This window comes from Silurus aristotelis (genome assembly GCF_946808225.1).
Source record: "Silurus aristotelis genome assembly, chromosome: 6".
Taxonomy (NCBI): Eukaryota; Metazoa; Chordata; class Actinopteri; order Siluriformes; family Siluridae; genus Silurus; species Silurus aristotelis.
In genome coordinates, this window is record NC_139579.1 from 24,248,252 (window position 1) to 24,267,783 (window position 19,532).

The 19,532-nt window shown below is 39.7% G+C and overlaps 1 protein-coding gene across 1 annotated transcript; it reads right to left on the reverse strand.

Moving 5' to 3' along the window:
- Positions 1-1,404: 1,404 nt before the first annotated feature.
- Positions 1,405-18,118, reverse strand: tgfb3 (transforming growth factor, beta 3). Its single transcript, XM_083543977.1, has 7 exons — positions 17,256-18,118; positions 10,466-10,629; positions 5,845-5,974; positions 4,996-5,103; positions 4,151-4,310; positions 3,301-3,454; positions 1,405-2,466 (listed from the first exon to the last, which is right to left on the reverse strand). Exons 1-7 carry the CDS (start codon positions 17,599-17,601, stop codon positions 2,308-2,310), a joined length of 1,221 nt encoding a protein of 406 aa, XP_083400103.1. The 5' UTR covers positions 17,602-18,118; the 3' UTR covers positions 1,405-2,307.
- Between the last annotated feature and the right edge of the window lie 1,414 nt (positions 18,119-19,532).

The following is a 19,532-nucleotide window of genomic DNA, read 5'->3' on the forward strand; positions in this document are numbered from 1 at the left end:
TAAAATATTGCCAAAGGACAATTCCCTGGTAGTAGAGATTGTGATCAGAACACAAGTGCCTCGTTACGGTGCCACAGTCTGCTTGTGTATTGAGTTTTATTACTTTGTGTGATGTATTTTATGATCACTTCCCAATGTACTGCACTCCTGCTAGCCGAGTAAAAAGGCAAAATCCAAAGGACATAATGGCTCTATTGTATCAACGATATTGTATCAACGTACTTCATTAACAGTCCATGGTTGATAAATCAAGGGATTCTTTTCAGTGTCTTTCTATTAAAAATGTAAACGCGTAACCATTCAGCAGTGTACACAATCCATTTACAACTTGACAGGGCAGAATTCCCATTTCATGAAGAGTCAAAAGTTAAATATTTTAGACAGCCTGACAGTCTACAAGACTAATTGTTGGGTTCTGTTAATGTTTTACAAAACCACAACATATTCTTTGACACAAGTTAATTAGAATAAATGGCGTTTCTCTGTTTAGTTACAGGTCATTAGTTATTTTCAATCAAAATGTCTGGCCAGGAATTTACTGTATATTATTGATGTATGCAAAATAAAGCCTGATGTTCCCCATTGAGGATATTGTACTGTAAACATTTATCAACTCAGGGTTGAGTCATTTACAGAAGTGTTTTTTTTTTTTTTTTTTAAACAATGTCAATGTTTTATATTGTATATTGCATCATTAATTATTTCAATGTGAAAACAGATCTTGAAAATGTATGACCAAAATGTATAAATATGGTATGAAATCTTTGAGTGATTGATATTCGAACATAGTAGACACGGTGGGAAAACTGTTGCAGATAGAACATGTTTTTACTCCAATCGAGAAGAAAACAGCTAAAAGAATGTAATGTGTGTATACAAGTGCTTGTTTTTAGAACAGTGCTGTCAGCCTTTCATTTAGTAACTTCATGAGGATGGTAGTATCTTTCTCCTTCTTCATTCATTATTTCATTAAAAAAAAACAACAAAAGAAATCACACAGGTCTTCCAGCATTTTTAAACTTTCCCCTACAATAACTGCTTTTGTATGTCTGGCCTAGTAGATGTCTGCAGTAAGGAAGAGAACAGGCGAGCCTTCCCAGCCCCTGAAAGACTTAAATCCGAAGATGCCGGATGATGAATGACTGGTTATGATGTTCTGATCAGCTTCCTGATGTTACAGATTCAGGCACTGTTGCTGGGATCCATGTCCTGTTTTATTACCTGGTAATGTTATCCCAGATTATATACTAGGCGTATACAGAGATTTCTGTAGTTGTGTAATAGTACTACTTTTTTGAGGTTACATAATGATAATAATACTAATAATAATACATCATATGGTGCATTATATTTATTTGAAAGTATTATGTACATGACTCTTGCAGAAATGATTCAAATCCAATCTTTTTGTCCAAGACTAACTTTTAATTAAAAAAAGATTGTTTTTTCAAGGGTAATAGCAATAAAAAATAAAAAAAAAACGTACATTTTGTGATCTGGTTTCATGAAGTGTCATACAATATTTTACACAGTCTGCTTTATGAAGGCCTATTAAACAAACCTAAAAGAAAAAATGTCCGGTAGGTAAAAGAGGTAAGCACCCGAAACAAAACATTTTCTCACAAACATTTCTTTCCAGCATATATCATTACTAATATTATTTTATGACGTCTTCTATTTGTTAGCCTGTCTTGTAGACAAACAGTGTGGGAAGCTGTGAAGACCACAGTACAATGTTCAGCAAGGACGAATCCTGTGCATCAAGACTTTACACTATAAACAAAAACCTGACGGTCTCCTGAGTGTCAGCCAGGCAATGCTCTTATTATCACTTAAGTCTGTTTTGATGTATCCAGTAGGGATTATCAGTTTTCCTTTGTATCCTGACCACAGCTGCTAAGATGTTCTGAATAAAGCAGCTTCTGTATTAGTCACTAAGTGAGTGCTGTCAGTTTACTATAATTCAGCCGGTTCAGAAATGCCCAAGACATTTGTACGGTGGCACAGAATGTTCAAAATGTAAAAGCAACAGGTATAGGTGGGGGGAAAGGGGGGGGGGATAAATCAGCCCAAACGGTGTGTGCGGAGGTCCGAGTGTCGGCATAGTAGCATTTGATGGCAAAGCCACCTTGGAACAAAACTCATAATAGGAAATGTAGTGCTTCAAAGTGTCATGCTCCAGGGCCTGAAAGTGAAGTAGAAGGAAGAATGGAGGTATTTTTTAAGTCCAGTTCTGGCCCCTCTAACCCTCCCTCTTCTTGCCAGGGTTGTACGACCTCTGAAGGGCTGCCACTGGTGCTGAAACTCTCAGCTGCACTTGCAGGATTTGACGATCATGTTGGAAAGTTGCTCCACTTTTGGTGTTCGTCCTACATAGTAAAGGATGGTTAGAGGTTCGAGGTCCTGTGGCACACAGCACGGTGAAGCTGAAGCTTCCGGGTTCAGAGTGTTGTACAGGCTCAGCAACTACAAGGAAATGTATTGTTACAGTTAACACTTATTTATGTGCAAATAAACAAAATGGACAAAGTTTTATTTAAAAAAAAAAAAAAAAAAAAAAAAACTTTTTTGAAATCTGCAACTGAGCTGGACCAAGCTTTAGTGTGTGTGTGTGTGTGTGTGTGTGTGTGTGTGTGTGTGTGTGTGTGTGTGTGTGTGTGTGTGTGTGTGTGTGTGTGTGTGTGTGTGGCTATTTTAGTGCTGTTAGTCGATTCAAATATTTGATTGCAATTAATTGCATGATTGTCATGAGTTCATTATTAAGCGCACATTTTATCTGCTGTAAATGTACCTTAAATTAACACTTTTCAAGTATTTAATACTCTAATCAACATGGCCATGGACAAATATGGATGCTTTATGCAAATGTATGTTTATTATTAGTGAAATAATGTTCAACATAGAGCATAAAGACAAAATATTCTTGTAAATATTTTGAATAGTTAATGCTGTTTTAAATTACTTAAATCATCAGGACACCAAACGGACTTTTGCTGTTTCCGCAGGGACGGTTTTAATTGCCGGATGTGTGCATCACGACGGGTTTTGGTGCTTAATCTGAGACTTGCCGCAACAGTAAAACAAATGTTTAGTGATTAAAATTTTTTTTTATGGTGGACTGAATTTTTACTTCCACTGGTGCACATGCCTGCCATACATTTAGTTTATAATTATCTCATATCAGCCTGCTATATTTGATTCTAATTGGTGTTGTTTAACAGTCCATATTAGTACGCCAAATAAATTGCATTCATTTTTATACTTCACAAAATCTTTTGGGAAAATTGTACTGTTTCTCACCGAGCTGTGTGTGGTGTCAGCGCTGCGCAAGTAAGGACATGGCCCTGAGCAGAAGTTAGCATGATACCCTTTAGGCTCATGGATCCATCTCCAGCCCAAGTCTTGTCGGAAATCGATGTAAAGGCGGCGAACACAGCAGTTCTCTTCGTAATTACTGCAGTAGAGAAAGAAAAACAAACACGGGATGATCATCTGCTGCAGTGCTTTGCGATTCATTTCCTTATTGCACTATACTCCTTTTTTTTATATTCTGCTACTCTGCTTTCTTGGCACTGCTGCTGCATTCATCCAATGACATTTCCATAGCCTCAATGAAGTAATGCAGCCAATTCTTACTTGACGTTTTTAAGCCTTCTATTTTCATTCTGTATTGCCTTATAAACAGCTAAAGCTGTGCCTTTCGGAGGCTCAGAAATTCCACTGTGAGGTGTGTCATTTTTTTCCTCTCCTGGACTTGGCCCAGGTGTCTAATGCTGTCGGAAGGTAAACCCAGGCATCATGGATATGAGGAGCTTGTGTGCCTCACACATAAGCCTTCTCTAATTTGAATACAGGGACAGATCCCAACTTGATTCTTATATCATGCTTAAAGATGCCAATTAAATGGTTTAGTCATACAGCGTCTCACGGGAAACATGGTGTGCTAATACTAATTGGAATGTGAATCAGAGAAGGCTGGTAAACTCACTTCAGTGATGTCTTTTTTTATTGTGCCTGTATGTTGTGTAATACTGATTTCTTCCAATGGATTTTAAAGCAAAGAATGTCTGCTTTCCTACACGATCTACTCATGTAAAAAATGAATCCGCATTTAATAACGCAACGACGACAAAATATAGCGCCCCCTTACGAGAAGCAGTAGTTGGTATCCAGGGCCCGTTTGCGGCGTCTGGATGTAGGGGGCACGTCCAGGCGATGGGGAGGCAGCATCATCAGGATAAGATGTGGCAGGGGTTGCTCCTTCTGCTTACCAAGCCGGCCAATGTTCTCGAAGTAATCTCCATCCATACCTAAGAGGGTTAAACACAGCTCACTGCATGTTGAAGAAAGCATCTCCAAGCTCCTACTGAGGTAGCATCTTATCTCTCTATTCTTATTCTCCACTGCCTGTCTGCTCATCCAATCTGTCGCTGATAGAAAAAGCAGCTCAGGTCCCAAGATGGATGTTGCCAGTGGATACGGACGCCCCCTTTTAAGTCAGATCCAAAAGTCTGAGCGCCCGTGGCAGCGATGCATTCCTTGCCGCGGAGACTGCTGATGGAGTTAGGGAGCATTTCCAATCCCCCCCAGACCCTGGGGCCCCCATTGCTAAGCGAGATTCCAGACCTAAGCACGTTCCCATGATTGAGCTCACGATCTCTGTCTTGCTCTGAGCATTATCTCCAGCTACAACTCAAACCCATATGTTTTGGATGAACGTTCAGAAGAGAATAATTTTATTCTAGATAAAACTGGTAGAGAAATACAGAGATGGGGTGACAATAAAATGACTGATGACCTGTAATAATGAAGAGCATCTAAGCAATAGTCTGTGCTACCTCTGATTTGCATATTGATGATGACATATGACCTATTACAAGTGTTTTAAACAGCATTTTAAATCAAGAATAAGAGTACTTTTACTTTCAGGATTACATTAGAGAGCTTGTATTCCCATGCTGGAATACCAATACCCTAAATGTTAGTTTGGCTTACCTTTGAATTTGACCTCTAGCACTTCATGCTTTTTCTCAATGATGTCACCATTGGGATTAAAGGTGTGACAGGGACAGTGCACACTGACCTCCAGGCCAAGATTAGTCTCTGCACAGCACAGAGAAAAGACCAAATTCAGACCAACGGCATTTATGGCAGTTTTCCTTCTTTTAAATTATTGTCTTTCATAAAATTTGTGCAGTCAAACAAAGATAAATCATAAAGTATAATTTTCTGCATACAATTTATGCTAGTCGCTGACCACATGGTTTGTAATCCTATGCTCTGTCAAATGTATTTTCATATTAATACAGACTGTTGTTTTTACTTCCTGAAACTATAATTCATACATTGTCATTTTAGCAGTTCATTCCAATCCTTCTTTTTCCTGCTAAGATTTGGACAACTGCTACTTGCTAGCAAACGTTTATATTCTGAATGATTTTCTTCAGTACAAGTTTCCAATTTTCTTTTAGGCAAACCTTCTCATTATTCCATTATACTAGCGATGTGAATGATTCACTGTTGACACTGAAATTAACAGAACATATATGCAATCACAAGATTGTGGACGTTTGAACGCACCAAAACATTTCTTTGTGTTTAAGGGGCGGATATTTAGGATATTTACTTTTGTATAATGATCATCACCAACTCAAAAGCAATGCAACAACTATATACCAAAATCTTTTGCTATTCATTTTAAATCTTTTCACTGTAAAAATTTCAATATCAAAATATCAAGATGGTCTTTTATTAGATGTCCTGAATGTCTGATATCTTTCATGAAATTATACATCATTATATCATACAATATACTGTACAACTGATTCGCTCCTTGTAACTCACCTCTGTGTGTGAGCCACTCTCTTATAGTCTCTGTAACATCGAAAGAGACCCACTCAGCCGTTCCTTTGGTCAAGATGTTCTTTCCCCCAATATACCGCTGCTTTGCTATATGCTCATCATGTCTCATGATCTGAAGAAACATAAAACAGTAACATCTTGAGTTTGCATAGGGAAACACTTCGATATTCCATATGAGGTGAAGGATAAGGAGGACATTGCCTAAATCCATAATTTGAAGTCAGATTGTTCTTGAGACAGTGTTTATGGGGGGGTTTTTTGTTTGTAAAAATAAAACATCTGATTGACAGTATGAGTAGTTGGGGCATATGGTAAAATACACTAAGCAAACACACTCATATTCACACACACTCCAGACATTGGCCTGGCCAGCACTGTCTGAGCCAGACACTCAAGGATGCCCGAGGCCAAAGCATTCTCCACTCTCGCTTATGGAAAATCTGACTCCGTGTGTGAGAGATATCCCCATATTGCATGTTAATGCTTGCATTTAGTGTTCTTTACCAGTTGGAAATAAAGGCTGCTCCAACATTTACACAGCTTTGCACTCGTAATAATGTTATCCCAAACGCAAAATATGATCAGACCAGAAGTTATGTCCAGCTCAAGAAGTTCTGTTCCAAAAGTCTACACCACAACATCTGACTCATCGGTCTGCTTGATAAAATCACTCCCCCATATACCATCAGGCATACAAAAGAATACAACAAAAGGTGGGAAAAGCAAAGTTTCTGTGGCCCTTTAGGACTTAATCTTACCTCCTGTGAGACTTTAGCTAATGCTGGAGGACCTCGGAGACCACTCATGCAGCCCACGCTTAGACTAGAGATTTGGCCAAACGAGCACTGTGGGGGCGCACATACACTCCTCCATCTCCCTCTTTCTCTTTCAGTGGCTGACACTGCCTCTATCTCCTGCACAGCTCCTGGAAACCATCTGGAGGCCTGTCAGGATAGGCCTAAAGTGTAGCCCTGCAGGGCCGGAGACACACGTCTCCCTGGCAGGAAACGCTGGAACCTGATCACGGCTCCCAGTCTCTCATGGGAGATTAATGAGGAAACCGACTGAAAAATCCCCCCTCACCTCATTTATAGATAGTGGTAGTATATACATGTGCACACATAGTAGATGTGTGTATATATAATATGACACTACGCACAATTTATCTCCTAAAACTCCCATCCTCACTGATGTATTACATTACAGTGCTCTGAATATGACAGAGGCAGAATGCAAACTTTAGTCAGGCTTTCTCAGAATACTTCCTTTGTTCAGCCGAATTGTGCAAATACACTCCTGTATAATCCATTCAGTGCCTGGAATAAAGATCAGCGCTTTGGAAAAAAAACTGAAGAACCAAGAGATGGAGGACTTCAGTATCCTTTTTTGGTCCCATGTTCAGAGTCATGATCATATATAATAATGACTAGAAATAAACTGGTTGCCTGGGAGTTGGGTGAAATATAAAAGAAGCATTTCTATAAGAAACCGAGGTTAAAATCTTGGTTTTTGTTAGGAATTAGGATGTGTTTTAATCGCTTTTACTGCATAGGACAGTCCCGCAGATCACATAAGCTTTTTAACTAAGAAAAACAAAGTGTTTGCCTGTTTGTGAGATATACACCTACAATCCCAATACCATTTCAATTGTTTTATCACTAACTGGATGTGATAAAATGATTTTTTTTTTTATCTTAATCCCTGTTTTTATTGACTAAAAACTACTTTTATTTACTTGTTCCTTCATCAGACTCTTTGTCTCTCACTTAAAGCCATTAAGACAAAAAGTATTTACTTCATATTGCTGAGAAACCACAAAGACTTTCTGTCATGATCTTCACTCACCTCTTGCATCATCCTTCCGTGCTTCCGGCTCCTTATTTGTGTACACGCTGGGGGTGGCTAACGAATTAGCAAGCTCACTCGTTTTATTATTCCCTATTAGACAGCGGCATATATAAACCCCAGCTTTTCAACCACTCATCACCAGAGTGTTCTGGCTCTCACTGCGCTATCCTTTGTGTTAACGTTTTGTTTATTTTTCTCTTACCATGCTAATATTTCTCTCCCTCTGTGCCTAGGATCCACTTCCAGCTTCATTTGCTTGCTGGTCTTCCACTATAGGCTGCTCAGCCCAGCCTATAGGCTCACCTACAGAGTGCTCAAATCCATGCACCTATAGATCACGCCACCACTAAACCCTGTGTTTGCTTGTGTTCTGCCAGTGACTAATGTCCTATGCCACTGATCATACTGCCATCTTTATGCTCATGGGGAGTGTTATGGCAGTTTGGAAGTAGCAACTAGCTTTGTGTGCATTCTTCTTTTTCTTCATTAAGGAACTGAAGCGAGTGTTGGTCCATTTAGTACCAGGAAGGGAACTGCCAGGGGGCTACTCTCGCTTCACCAGGAGTCCCGCAGTATTCAGCAGAATTTCAGATCTGGCCACAGAATCTGATTAGAATGATGCAGCTCTCCCAAGGTCTCCCAAGGTCATTTCTAGATGGCATCAGTGGTGCATTAAGGACAAATTGGCTTTCAGAGACGAGTCGGAAACCCTCGACTCGCTGGTAGCCCCCCACCCACCTGACAAGTTGACCGCATGTGGGAGCAGTATATGGAATGATCCAACCAGGCTGCTGCTGCTTCAGCACTCAGCTGCCCACCCAGTTCCCCGATTATCCACCCAGCTTAAGAGCCTACCCGACTTCCCTCTGCCCATGCAGCTGGTTCAGGCCTGGCTTACCCCTTGCTGAGCCAGATTTCTTTCCTTACTGAACTTCAGCATCACCTTCCTGTCACTCTTTGTCCCAACAAACTCTCCATCCCTTCCTGGACACAAAGTTAACGTCCACTTAACCACTGAAGCCCCCAATCACCATCTGTGCTTGGAATAGGAAGACCATGGTCCTTGTTACCGTACAGCTCCACTACGCCTCGTCTCATGCAAGCACAGAGAGTGTGTCCAGCTGAATCTTATTTCCTTACCATTCTCTCCTCTGGTGTTGGGCCATTCATGGTTGACCAGATATAATCCCCACATCAAATTGTCAGTAAGAAAAAGTCACAGGAGCCCACTACACTTGCCTATAGCCCTTCCTCCTGTAGGGACAACCAAAATCACTCATGACCCTGAATCTCCAGACCTGTCTACCGATCCCTCCAAATACCTTGTGGCCATATCCATACATAATCCTTACCTTCTTGTTTGAGGCCAAGAATAAAGAATGGCCTCAACAACATCATGGTTAAGAAGAAATACCCCTTACTAGTCATCAACTTTGAACCCCTACATCGAGCTACTATCTTTACTAAGCCATACAACCAGAATGCCTACTACTTGGTCTATGTAGGATAAGGCTATGTGTGTAAGACTGCCTTTAACACTCTTCTCAGCCACTTCTAGTGGTTATGTCCTTCACAGACACTCCTAAATGACACCCTGGTCTACTTCCGGTACACCCAAAAAACAATCCATTCATGTTCACTAAGTTCTTTAGCATCAAAATGGACAAATTGTGAATTCCATGTGTCAGTTTACTGGGGGTACATCATTGGGAGCAGGTTGGTCAAAGCAGGCACCAAGAAAAAATGGGCGAATGCAGAGTTGCCCAGACTGAGCAACTTATTACAAATTACAAAAACATTATTCCTGTTTTGCCAACTTCTATTGTCACTTCATCTGGAACTATAACTGGAGGTGGGTGAAAGTTATTTCCCCAGGTGAACAGGTTGAGATAAAAAAAAACTACACTTCCTTCACCCTGATCTTAATAAATATTGAATTGACTGCAGTGACAGTATCTGTGTTCTGCTTCTGGGTCCACTGCCTCTGTAAATCGAGACTTTCCTATGCTGTAAACCCTAATTGTATAGGTCCACTAAAACTGGAGACTCCTTCCAAAATTATTAATTGAACATCACCTTACAAAAGATCTTACCATATCAACAATTACACAAATTGTTTTTCATCTATTTAATCTATTTAATCTCCTATACAAATGTCAATGTAGGTTGTTAGAAAGGATCGCCTTATAGCGAGTACATTAATACAATCTATCATTTTCTTTAAAATCGATATTCATCCTTTATAAAAAAACTCATGAAAATCTGACCAATCAGAATGGAAAAATTCAAGAGCACTGTGGTATAAACACACATATTTCTATTACCTAAAAATATGAAAAAGAAGTACATGCCAGTAAATGTTAGGTATGAATTTTGTGTTTGTCTTAGAAATGTCTGTCAGTTTAATGGCCCGGTCAAATATTATAGCTTTGCTCAAGATTTGTTCTCCACATGGCTCCAAAATTGAGAATTATGAATTCTTAGAATCTGGGAATTATAAGAAATCATTCATAAATCAGAATCATGTTCCTCTTCTGAGCGATACTTGGCTACTGAAGTTGTTAAGGATCATCCTCTTCCACTACAGTGTCCTTCCGTTAACGTTTCGATTAAATCTGTTCATAGCTGTGTACTTTATTTCTGCATGGCATGACTCTATCCATCATATCTCAGTGAAAATGATATAATGTGGATGTATATTAGCTCTTAATATAGATTAGCAAACTCTGTCAACTGAATTAAATAATGTATTTACCTGATAGAGCTCAATGCGCTGCTCGTTCCTGCTGGCGCTAGAGTTGGGCACTCTCAGAGCACGAAACTCTGCTCGGAACAAGTTGGTAGAATTCTTCTCCATAGATGAGACATTGAAGCGGAATACTTTAGATGTTATACCTTTGGGACAGTATAACAGGTCATCTGCAAGGCAAGAAAGTAGAGGTAAATCTCTCTGAGAGCATTTTAGAGGCTTTACACTCTAAATTTATGGTTTCTCAGATCTCTGTCTCCCTTTAGATGCCCAGATGTAGATTTGATGTGAGGGTGATGAAGTTTTTGGGCTGAGAATTGTCTCACCCTATCATGTATATTAACACACCCTTTTTAAATGTAGTGTTTGTTTTTGGCTGCTGAAATCAATCTTTAATTTAGAATGTATTGGTAACTATATTTACCAATATTTTCTTCCAAATGTACAGTGCAGTCTTTAATATAATGTTTCTGTAGCAGATTGTGGTAACTACATTTTCAAAGCGATTGTATCAAACAGGAAATACATGTAACAATAGTTTGTATGACAGAGATAGTTTACTAATTCAAGTTTAACCTATAACAATAGACAATTGAACAGATTTACAATTGATAGTTTAGACAATCGATTTAAAAATGGTTCTTGACCTGGTATTTTGTATGCTGCAATCTTAACAATGTACACATTATTCTCCTATTAAAAAAAACAAACTCCCCCTTTTGCCTAAATAATTTCTAGTTAACTTTCCCTTATTCTTTAAATACACACTACAGCCAATTTAATTTAACAATCTGACTAACAGTTTGAATGTACACACTTATTTCATAAAGTTCTGGCTTTGCTGATTTCCTTCTTTCCCAATCGCATGTGAAAGTTAAATAAAAAAACCCAGATACAGTAATTATGAGTTATCGGTGTGTGTGTGTGTGTGTGTGTGTGTGTGTGTGTGTGTGTGTGTGTGTGTGTGTGTGTGTGTGTGTGTGTGTGTGTGTGTTAGAGAAGCTGTACTGTTATTTGAATAGTTCTGGTAAAAGTAGGTGAAATGTCAAATCATTCAAATGGTGTAATTAAATAAATTAGCCATATAAAGTTATTGGAACATAGTGTGAAGTATCTGAATGATTTTTGTTCTTGTTTTTTGTAGTTGGGTGTCTTGAGCAGCGTGTCCACCCAATTTTGAAATGAAACCAACGCCACCACTCAGATGTGAATGAAAATGATTACTTGCTTTGGGAGATTGCAGAGCCAAAGCCATGGCCCATCTGTTTGTGCTTTACCGAGGAAGAGTTAGCAACAAGTTGAAGTCATGAAATGAAAACCAAATGTCCTTCAAACGGTTGGTGCACTAGGCTGAGCAGGCCTGGGATATCAGCATGGGTTCCTCCCGCCCACTGCATTACAGAACAGGTGTCTGTGAACTGTGTACTCCTAAAGGCTGTGCCTTTTACATTGGGAGAACTTAACTTCTGTAAAAACACTGATTTCTGCCTGTTCTAAAAACAGATCCAAATGTACAAGCCGACCACACAGCCAGCGTTCATGATCCTCAGATTAGCCTCGGTTACTTTAAATGCCCTCTCAGAGCTGAGCATGTTGCTGACAGACCACACTCCATTAGCAATGCATCACAGCTTTAGCTGTTTGGATTTAGCTGGTAGGATGCCATGATAAATGTGGTAAACTAAATGTATGTAATAAACAGATTATGCCAAATAGACTGCAGTGTATATGTATGAAATACATACTCTATACTATAATAGCAGTAGTAGTATAGTATAATAATGTATGTATAAAATGATTTTTTTTTGCAACTCATTTTGCTAATATTGTAACTGGTCTGATGCTAGGAGTGCTAAACAAAACAAGCTACATGGCTACTTTTTTTTAATAAGCCAAATGGAAACACTCTCTTACTGCCAAGTGTTTATGCATCTTTATTTGCACCATGTCTTCAGAATTCTATGCCAAAATTAAAGCTATTCTTATGAGCAAGAAAATAAGTTGACTTGTTCTTCTAACTTTTGCAAATAAACCTTTGACTGCATTTGATCTTGAATACCTGTTTACAGATTTGGCAGAAGGACTAATAATTGTTTTTTCCATGTCTCACTTCCAAGCAACATTTTTCAAAGTCTGGTAATTTATGCATTATAGCTTTCCGCAAGGCAAAAGAAACGTGTTCTGTATTCCACTTTGTTTTCCTTTTTTTCTGCTCTGCTGCCCTTTCTGTAGTCCTTTAGCTGAAGGTGGAAAGCCCCACTTTTAGAGAAGATTTGAAATTCTAATCAAGGCTTTAGTTTCTTTTTGGATGACCTCATTTTTCCCATTGCAATGGTTTAAGGTGGATTTCACATTATGGCCTATTTTTGCCAAGGTTCAAGTCTGTAGATCATTTGTTCCATGGCTGTGAGTGTGGGGGATTGTTGGCATAATTGTGTGAACAAAATTTTAATTTACAACTGCTGATATCAGATTTGAAATGAAGGCCAGTACCACAGTGCTCACAATAGCTGCAATCAGGCCTAAATGTTTTAGTGTGACTAGAAATATTCAAAAATGGTTTAAATGCTTATGGGATAAGCAAACAACAAAAAATGCTCAAAATTTAGTTTTTCTCTGGACATAACTGACAGCTCAGATTCTATAGCCATAATCATAAAAATATACAATATATACATAATTATATTTGTGTTAAATGTAATGAATAATGACATTGGGACTCATTTAAGCTCACTTTTTTTTTTTTGTGAGAACAAAAACATCCACAAAGAGGACAGGAACCACTACAAATATCACTCCCTAAGTATTTCAGAAAAGCCCCATTCCAGACACTTTATTGCCCAACATTCCCGATCCTCTTTAACTGGGTCGAGGTCCATTTCCCGACAGGTGACATCACACATAGACTTCTGAAAAAGCAATCTCGAGGCTGCTGGACATGTCAGGGAAGTGGAGGTAAACACAAGTAACAGAGGAACATGGAAGGACACGTGCCGGCCAGCAACTGAGAAAGAATTTGGGACACGAAATAATACGGAGAGAGTAAGAGGATGTTGATGCGGGCCTGTGCACTGGCATATAAACTTAACAAGAGTAAAAAAAAAAACCAGAGAAGACTACAAAATGAAATGGCTACATGCACAGGCTTATGCTAAAACAGTGAGGGGAAAAAAATAAATAGACATTATCCAGTCTAATACAAAATACACTGTAGATATTGTGTTTATTTCCCTCCCAGAAATTTCCTCTACATATTACTCCATTTGCCCTTTAAAACCAGGTCATAGTAAATATTTCAGCAGCATTTCTTTTACATTCTCCTGGCTGCTGAGTGACGCTAAGTGACCGCTTGAATGGCACTGAATGACTCCTTGGACTATTTTAAGTCTAAGTGTAAGCAGCACCACTACAACACAGTGCTCTTGTGTGCACTCTGTATGAGGTGGCCTTTGAATAAATCAGGACATACACACACGCACACACACGCACACACACACACACACACACACACACACACACACACACACACACACACACACACACACACACACACACACACACACACACAAACACATGCGCACTTGTAGGGTGACTACGCTTAGATGAGATAATGCACTAAGGCTTGCTGCAGAAGTAAGACTTTTTCCACTTGATCAGGGATGAAGAGGAGGGAAATGTGTGTGTGTGTGTGTGTGTGTGTGTGTGTGTGTGTGTGTGTGTGTGTGTGTGTGTGTGTGTGTGTGTGTGTGTGTGTGTGTGTGTGTGTGCGTGTGTGAGTTAGGGGGAAGGACTCTGGCCTCAAGTATTGGCCTGAAAATTTGGTCTCTGTTTTGCTTGGAAATTACATCACCTTTTTACTATTCCATATATCAGAAGCAGTGCTGCCTGCAGCTCCAGTCCACATCCTCCCCTTCCCACCCATTCCATCCCTGATTACCTAATGCCACATACTATTACCCATCCTCGTGAGCTGACCATCATCTTTTATCTACCGATTAATATAACACTAATTGGTATGATTCATGGTACACTTTTCACAAGGTTATCTACTGTTACTACAAAGTTTTTGTTGCTGGATTCTTGGTATAAATTCAATGTTCACTGTAACACCTCAACACCTTCTCATTTCTGCATCAACACAAACAAACACAGAAAGAAGAAATGTGATCTCAGTCATTTCAACTGGTGTCAGGTCTTTGGTCCGAGATAGGGTGGTTCAAGCATTTCAGAAAGTGCTGGGAATTCCACACTCAAAGGTCTATAGAGTTTACACAGGGTGGTGTGAAAAGCAGAATGAGTTACAGTTTTGTTGAAACATCTTAGTGATAAAGAGACATCAGCGAAAAAATTGCCTGATAGATTAGAGCAGCCAGCAGGGACATATCAAATCATATAATCACTCTTTACATCTGTGGTGAGCTAAAAAACATCTCAGCATGAAGACAATTCAAGAAAGGAAGTTCACATTGCATTCCACTCCTGTCAGTTAAAAACAAGAATCTGATTTTACCAGGGACTCAGACTTACCCAGTCAAAGATTAGTCAAAGAAAAAGAATTACCTGGTCCTTTTCCAGTCTTCATCACTCCAGTTTAGGTGAGTCTGTACCTTGATAGATTCTTGTTCCTGGTTGACAGGAGTAAAACCTGAGGTAGCCTTCTGCTGTTGTACCCTATTACCTTAATGGCTGATGTGCTGTGGTGCTTTTCTGCTCACCACAGTTGTAAAGAGTGCTTATTTAAGTTACTGTCAGCTGAGACCAGTCTCGTCATGCTCCTCTTAAGTCTTATGAGCAAGATGCTTCAGCATGTAGACCCTCTGCTCACTGGGGTTTTTTTTTTACACATTATTTTGAATAATCTAGAGACGGTTGTATAGGAAAATCCGCAGTTTCTGAAATACTCAAACCAGCCCATCTGGCACCAACACTACAATCACAATTATTTTTCATTCTGATGTTTAAAGATCTGATTGGATGTATTGTCCTGCACCCACATGATTGGCTGATTGGATAACTGGATAAATGTACAGATTCTACAAAAAAGTGGATGGTGATTATATGCTGTTATATTTGCCACTTAAATCGAAAAAACACCTCACTAGGGCCAAGTGAAACAAGCAGTGATGTGATCCAGAACACCATGTAATAATGAATGCTGTCATAGACCAGATGATTAGTAAGTGACCTGGCTGTTTGCTAACCTAAATGAGAATTTTAGAAAAAGAAACAGTATCCCATTAACCATCGTATTTAGTGAACTAAATGAGGATTTAAACTTTTATCAAATAGTCGAGTGCTTATAAAAAATAATACAAATAAACAAACTCATTAGTTGGGCTAATTCAAACTGTATTGCTATGCATGTCATTAGTTTGAGATTCTCTTATAATGGAAATATAGTGTATGTCAGAAATAAATGCTAATGCACATTTCCTTAATTGTGTTGATCACATGTCTAGAAAAGCCCTAATGTCAATGAGGAGTCTCCTGCTAACCAAATGATCACCACTGGCTTTTTTAAAATGGTAAAGTAACCACAAACCATTTGTATGGTACAGCAGCTAAAGTAGCTACGGGAGTGTATATTTGGAGTGTCAGAGGCACTTTAGTTGACCTGAAATCCGCATTTGGCACAGAGATTTGTTGTTTGAGCCAGAGGACGGTCTGTTCAGTGTCTTGCTAGTATAAAACACCTGCTGATTTGAGAAGAAAAAATTTGAAAGCAGCATGATGCAATGACCCCCTTCCATCACCGAAGTTCCAAGTCTCATGTTTTTTTTTTAAACCTTGGTGCACTGGAGATCTGAGGATTAAGCGATAGATTGGATATCTAGTGGTACTTGAACATGTTTTATTCATCAGAGGAGGGTGCAGCTGACTAGAGAACGCCTAGGCCCTTCTCAGAGGAGTACTTTTATGTTCTCTGTTTTTTTTATGTTTTTTTTTTTTTTTTTTACTTAAAAAGGCCTCTATAAAGCAGGAAGAACCCTGTAAAAAATAAAATGATCTAGCTCTGTGTAAAATGCAAAATGGTTTCAGTGGAATGAGTGGCTACTGCACCCACTACTGAACTGAGGTCTGAGAGTGCTTCCGGCGCAGTCTGATAATGACCTCTGTGTTCACTAAAGGAATAACAGCAGAACCGGGCAGCTGGCTGTCCGTTACACCACTCTATGCCAAATAGAAGTTGTTAGTTGTTAGAACTCATTGATCTATTGTTCTCCTCTTTATTTAGAGACCCCACACAGAATGTCAACTGGTATAGAGCTGTGGAAAAGGGTTCAAGAGTGGAAATGTGGCTTATTGATCAGTTGACATGATCCACATTTGAGACTGAGATTTCTTTTCTAATCATATTTGCTCAATGTGATACTAGATGTTCCTAGGATAAGACTATGACCAGTGAATGCAAACAGAAGAAGCTCTGAAGTAAGTTCATGCATGATGGTTTTTGCCCGCCCTATCACATGTGCATAACATGCATTACGTGTTTGATTTCTGCGCGAGCTGCTGTCACTGGACTGCATCCTTGTCACGTGAGAGTCTTCCACAACTAAACTAAATGGCTTTACCATAAGCGGTGATGCAAGATACAACAACCATGTTGGACTTCAAAATACTGAGCCGTGGATAAGTTCGGGTTGGGGGTGTGGGGGGTATCTCTATGATCACCAGAGTGCGAGATCAGAGTTTTGGATTAAATCAGTTTCCTCCTCATTTGAGTTTCATTGCCCTGCCACGCTCTAATAGACAGAAGACGACTCGATCATTGTGACCTGTATTTGGGGGTACTCACTGTTATCGGGCGGACCCTGAATCATGTTGAACTTATATATCTCCTTGGCATAGTACTCGGTCTCTGTGTTGTCCTGCCCGCAGCTCTGCTGTCGCTCTCGTCCCAGTTCCTCGATCAGCTCCTTGGTGCTGTTGTACAGCGCCAGCACCTGGTAGGGCACCTGAGAGGGTCCGAGAGCCTGCGGTGGACTCGTGAGGCGCAGTTTGCTCAGGATTTGCCCCCGGATCGCCTCCACGCGCTTTTTCTTGATGTGGTCAATGTCCACGGTGGTGCAAGTGGACAGCGAGAAGATCGTGGTCACGCTGTTGAGCAGGAGGAAAAACAAAAGTGCTTTGCCCAGATGCATGTTTCTCACTTGTCAAAAAAAAAAAAAAAAATACTAAAAATAACACTAAAGCAATAGTTATTAAGGTAAATCCCAGACGATCGTGTGAGTCGGGTGATGTTCAGATTCTCCATGAGATCCCATCCTGTGAAGGTGAACTGGTGAGTGGGCAGGAACTGCGCTCCCAACACGCATCCCAATACAAATCCAATCCAAACTGGAGAAGTGCTATACTAGTTCTCAGAGTCTTATCAGCATATATTCCCTTGTGCTTGCCGGCTGTTATGAACTTTGTTCTCTCCTTCTCTCCTTCTCTCCTTCTTCCTTCTCCTCCTCCTCCTCTTCCTACTCTTGTCTCCAGCGGACCTGCAGCGGTTCTCATCGCCTTTATACAGACACACGTGTGACGTGTAGGGCAGGAGGCGGGACAAACACGTGTGTGCCTCAGTTCCCACTGTGTGCAGATCAACGACTCTTATCACGTCTACAATAAAGTCAAAAAAGAATAAATAGTCAAGAAATGCATTGAATCATCATGTTTATAACAATGATAACCACGTGAAAAAAAGGATGCCCACGTGTGATCGTGCACTCTCTCACACTCAGATGGAGAGCTCTCTCTCTCTCTCTCTCTCTCTCTCTCTCTCTCTCTCTCTCTCTCTCTCTCTCCATCTGTCTTTCACTTACTTTTATATGCATGAGCTCCCTCTAGTGCACTAAAACACACACGCGTTGGACAAACTGTTTCTCATCCATAGAATAAACTTAAATACATTGTTTCAGTCTGCAATCTCTCATGTAGGCCACATTGTCCTTATGAATAAATATAATGGTATACATGGATGTACGGTTGGTGTTTGGTCATGTGTTGATTTCTTTTTTATAAGACTCCTTGCGAGTATGAAGGAATACAAGCGTGTGATGCCTTACAACAGAGAGATGCACGTGTGCACAGTGATGTGTTGTTATACTTAAGAATATCATAAATTGTTTTCCGGATAACATCGAGTCTGTCAACATTTATTCTTTTTATTTCACATCATTCTGCTATTTCTATAAGTAGGTGTTCCATCAACAGCTTCTACTGTTGCACTGTGACAAAAAAGCACCTCTAATGTTACAGATAAACAGGATCATGCGAAGGGAAGTCTTTTGTCCTGAGGCTTTCCGGTAGTGGAGAAAGGATTTAACTCTGAGTATTATCAAATCAAATAGGGAACACTGAAGCTGTTAGGTAGCAACACATATACATATGGCATGGCACAGTGTTGCTATACAATGCAATGCCATGCCGTATACACACACACACACACACACACACACACACACACACACACACACACACACACACACACACACGCACACGTATGGCATGGCATTGCATGGCATAGCAACACTGTGCCATGCCATATGTATATATTATCAATGTCATATGAATGGACAATGCCATTCATATGACATTGATAATGAACAACCTGTAATGCAACTGTCTTAAATTCTTTAGTTGTAATAAACTAACTGGAGTCAGGTTTCTAAAGAAGGCTGCAGATCAACATTTCTATATATGGTGAGCTTGAAGACGTTTATATCAACATTACTGGCAATATTCTAGTAAACAATAAGAAAGATTGCTGGCACTCAACCTTGTATCCATTGACTAACAAAAATAAACTCCATCGGATGCCAAAAACTTAAATTAGCTCTCAGTGAATAGTTTTACCAGAAGGACATGGACTCTACATGCCTTTACATGTCATGTGGTCCCTAAAATATTCAGACAATCTTGTTAAACACAGCTGGCTGTCTTACACTTTCCCCCCATCTATAGCAGATTTTTAGATGCTGACGACATGAATGAAAAATGAGTTCTAGACAATAAAACATTATGTGCTCATTGACTATTACTTGCTTATACCATCCCCTTATACATGATCTTCCATAAAGATGTTTGA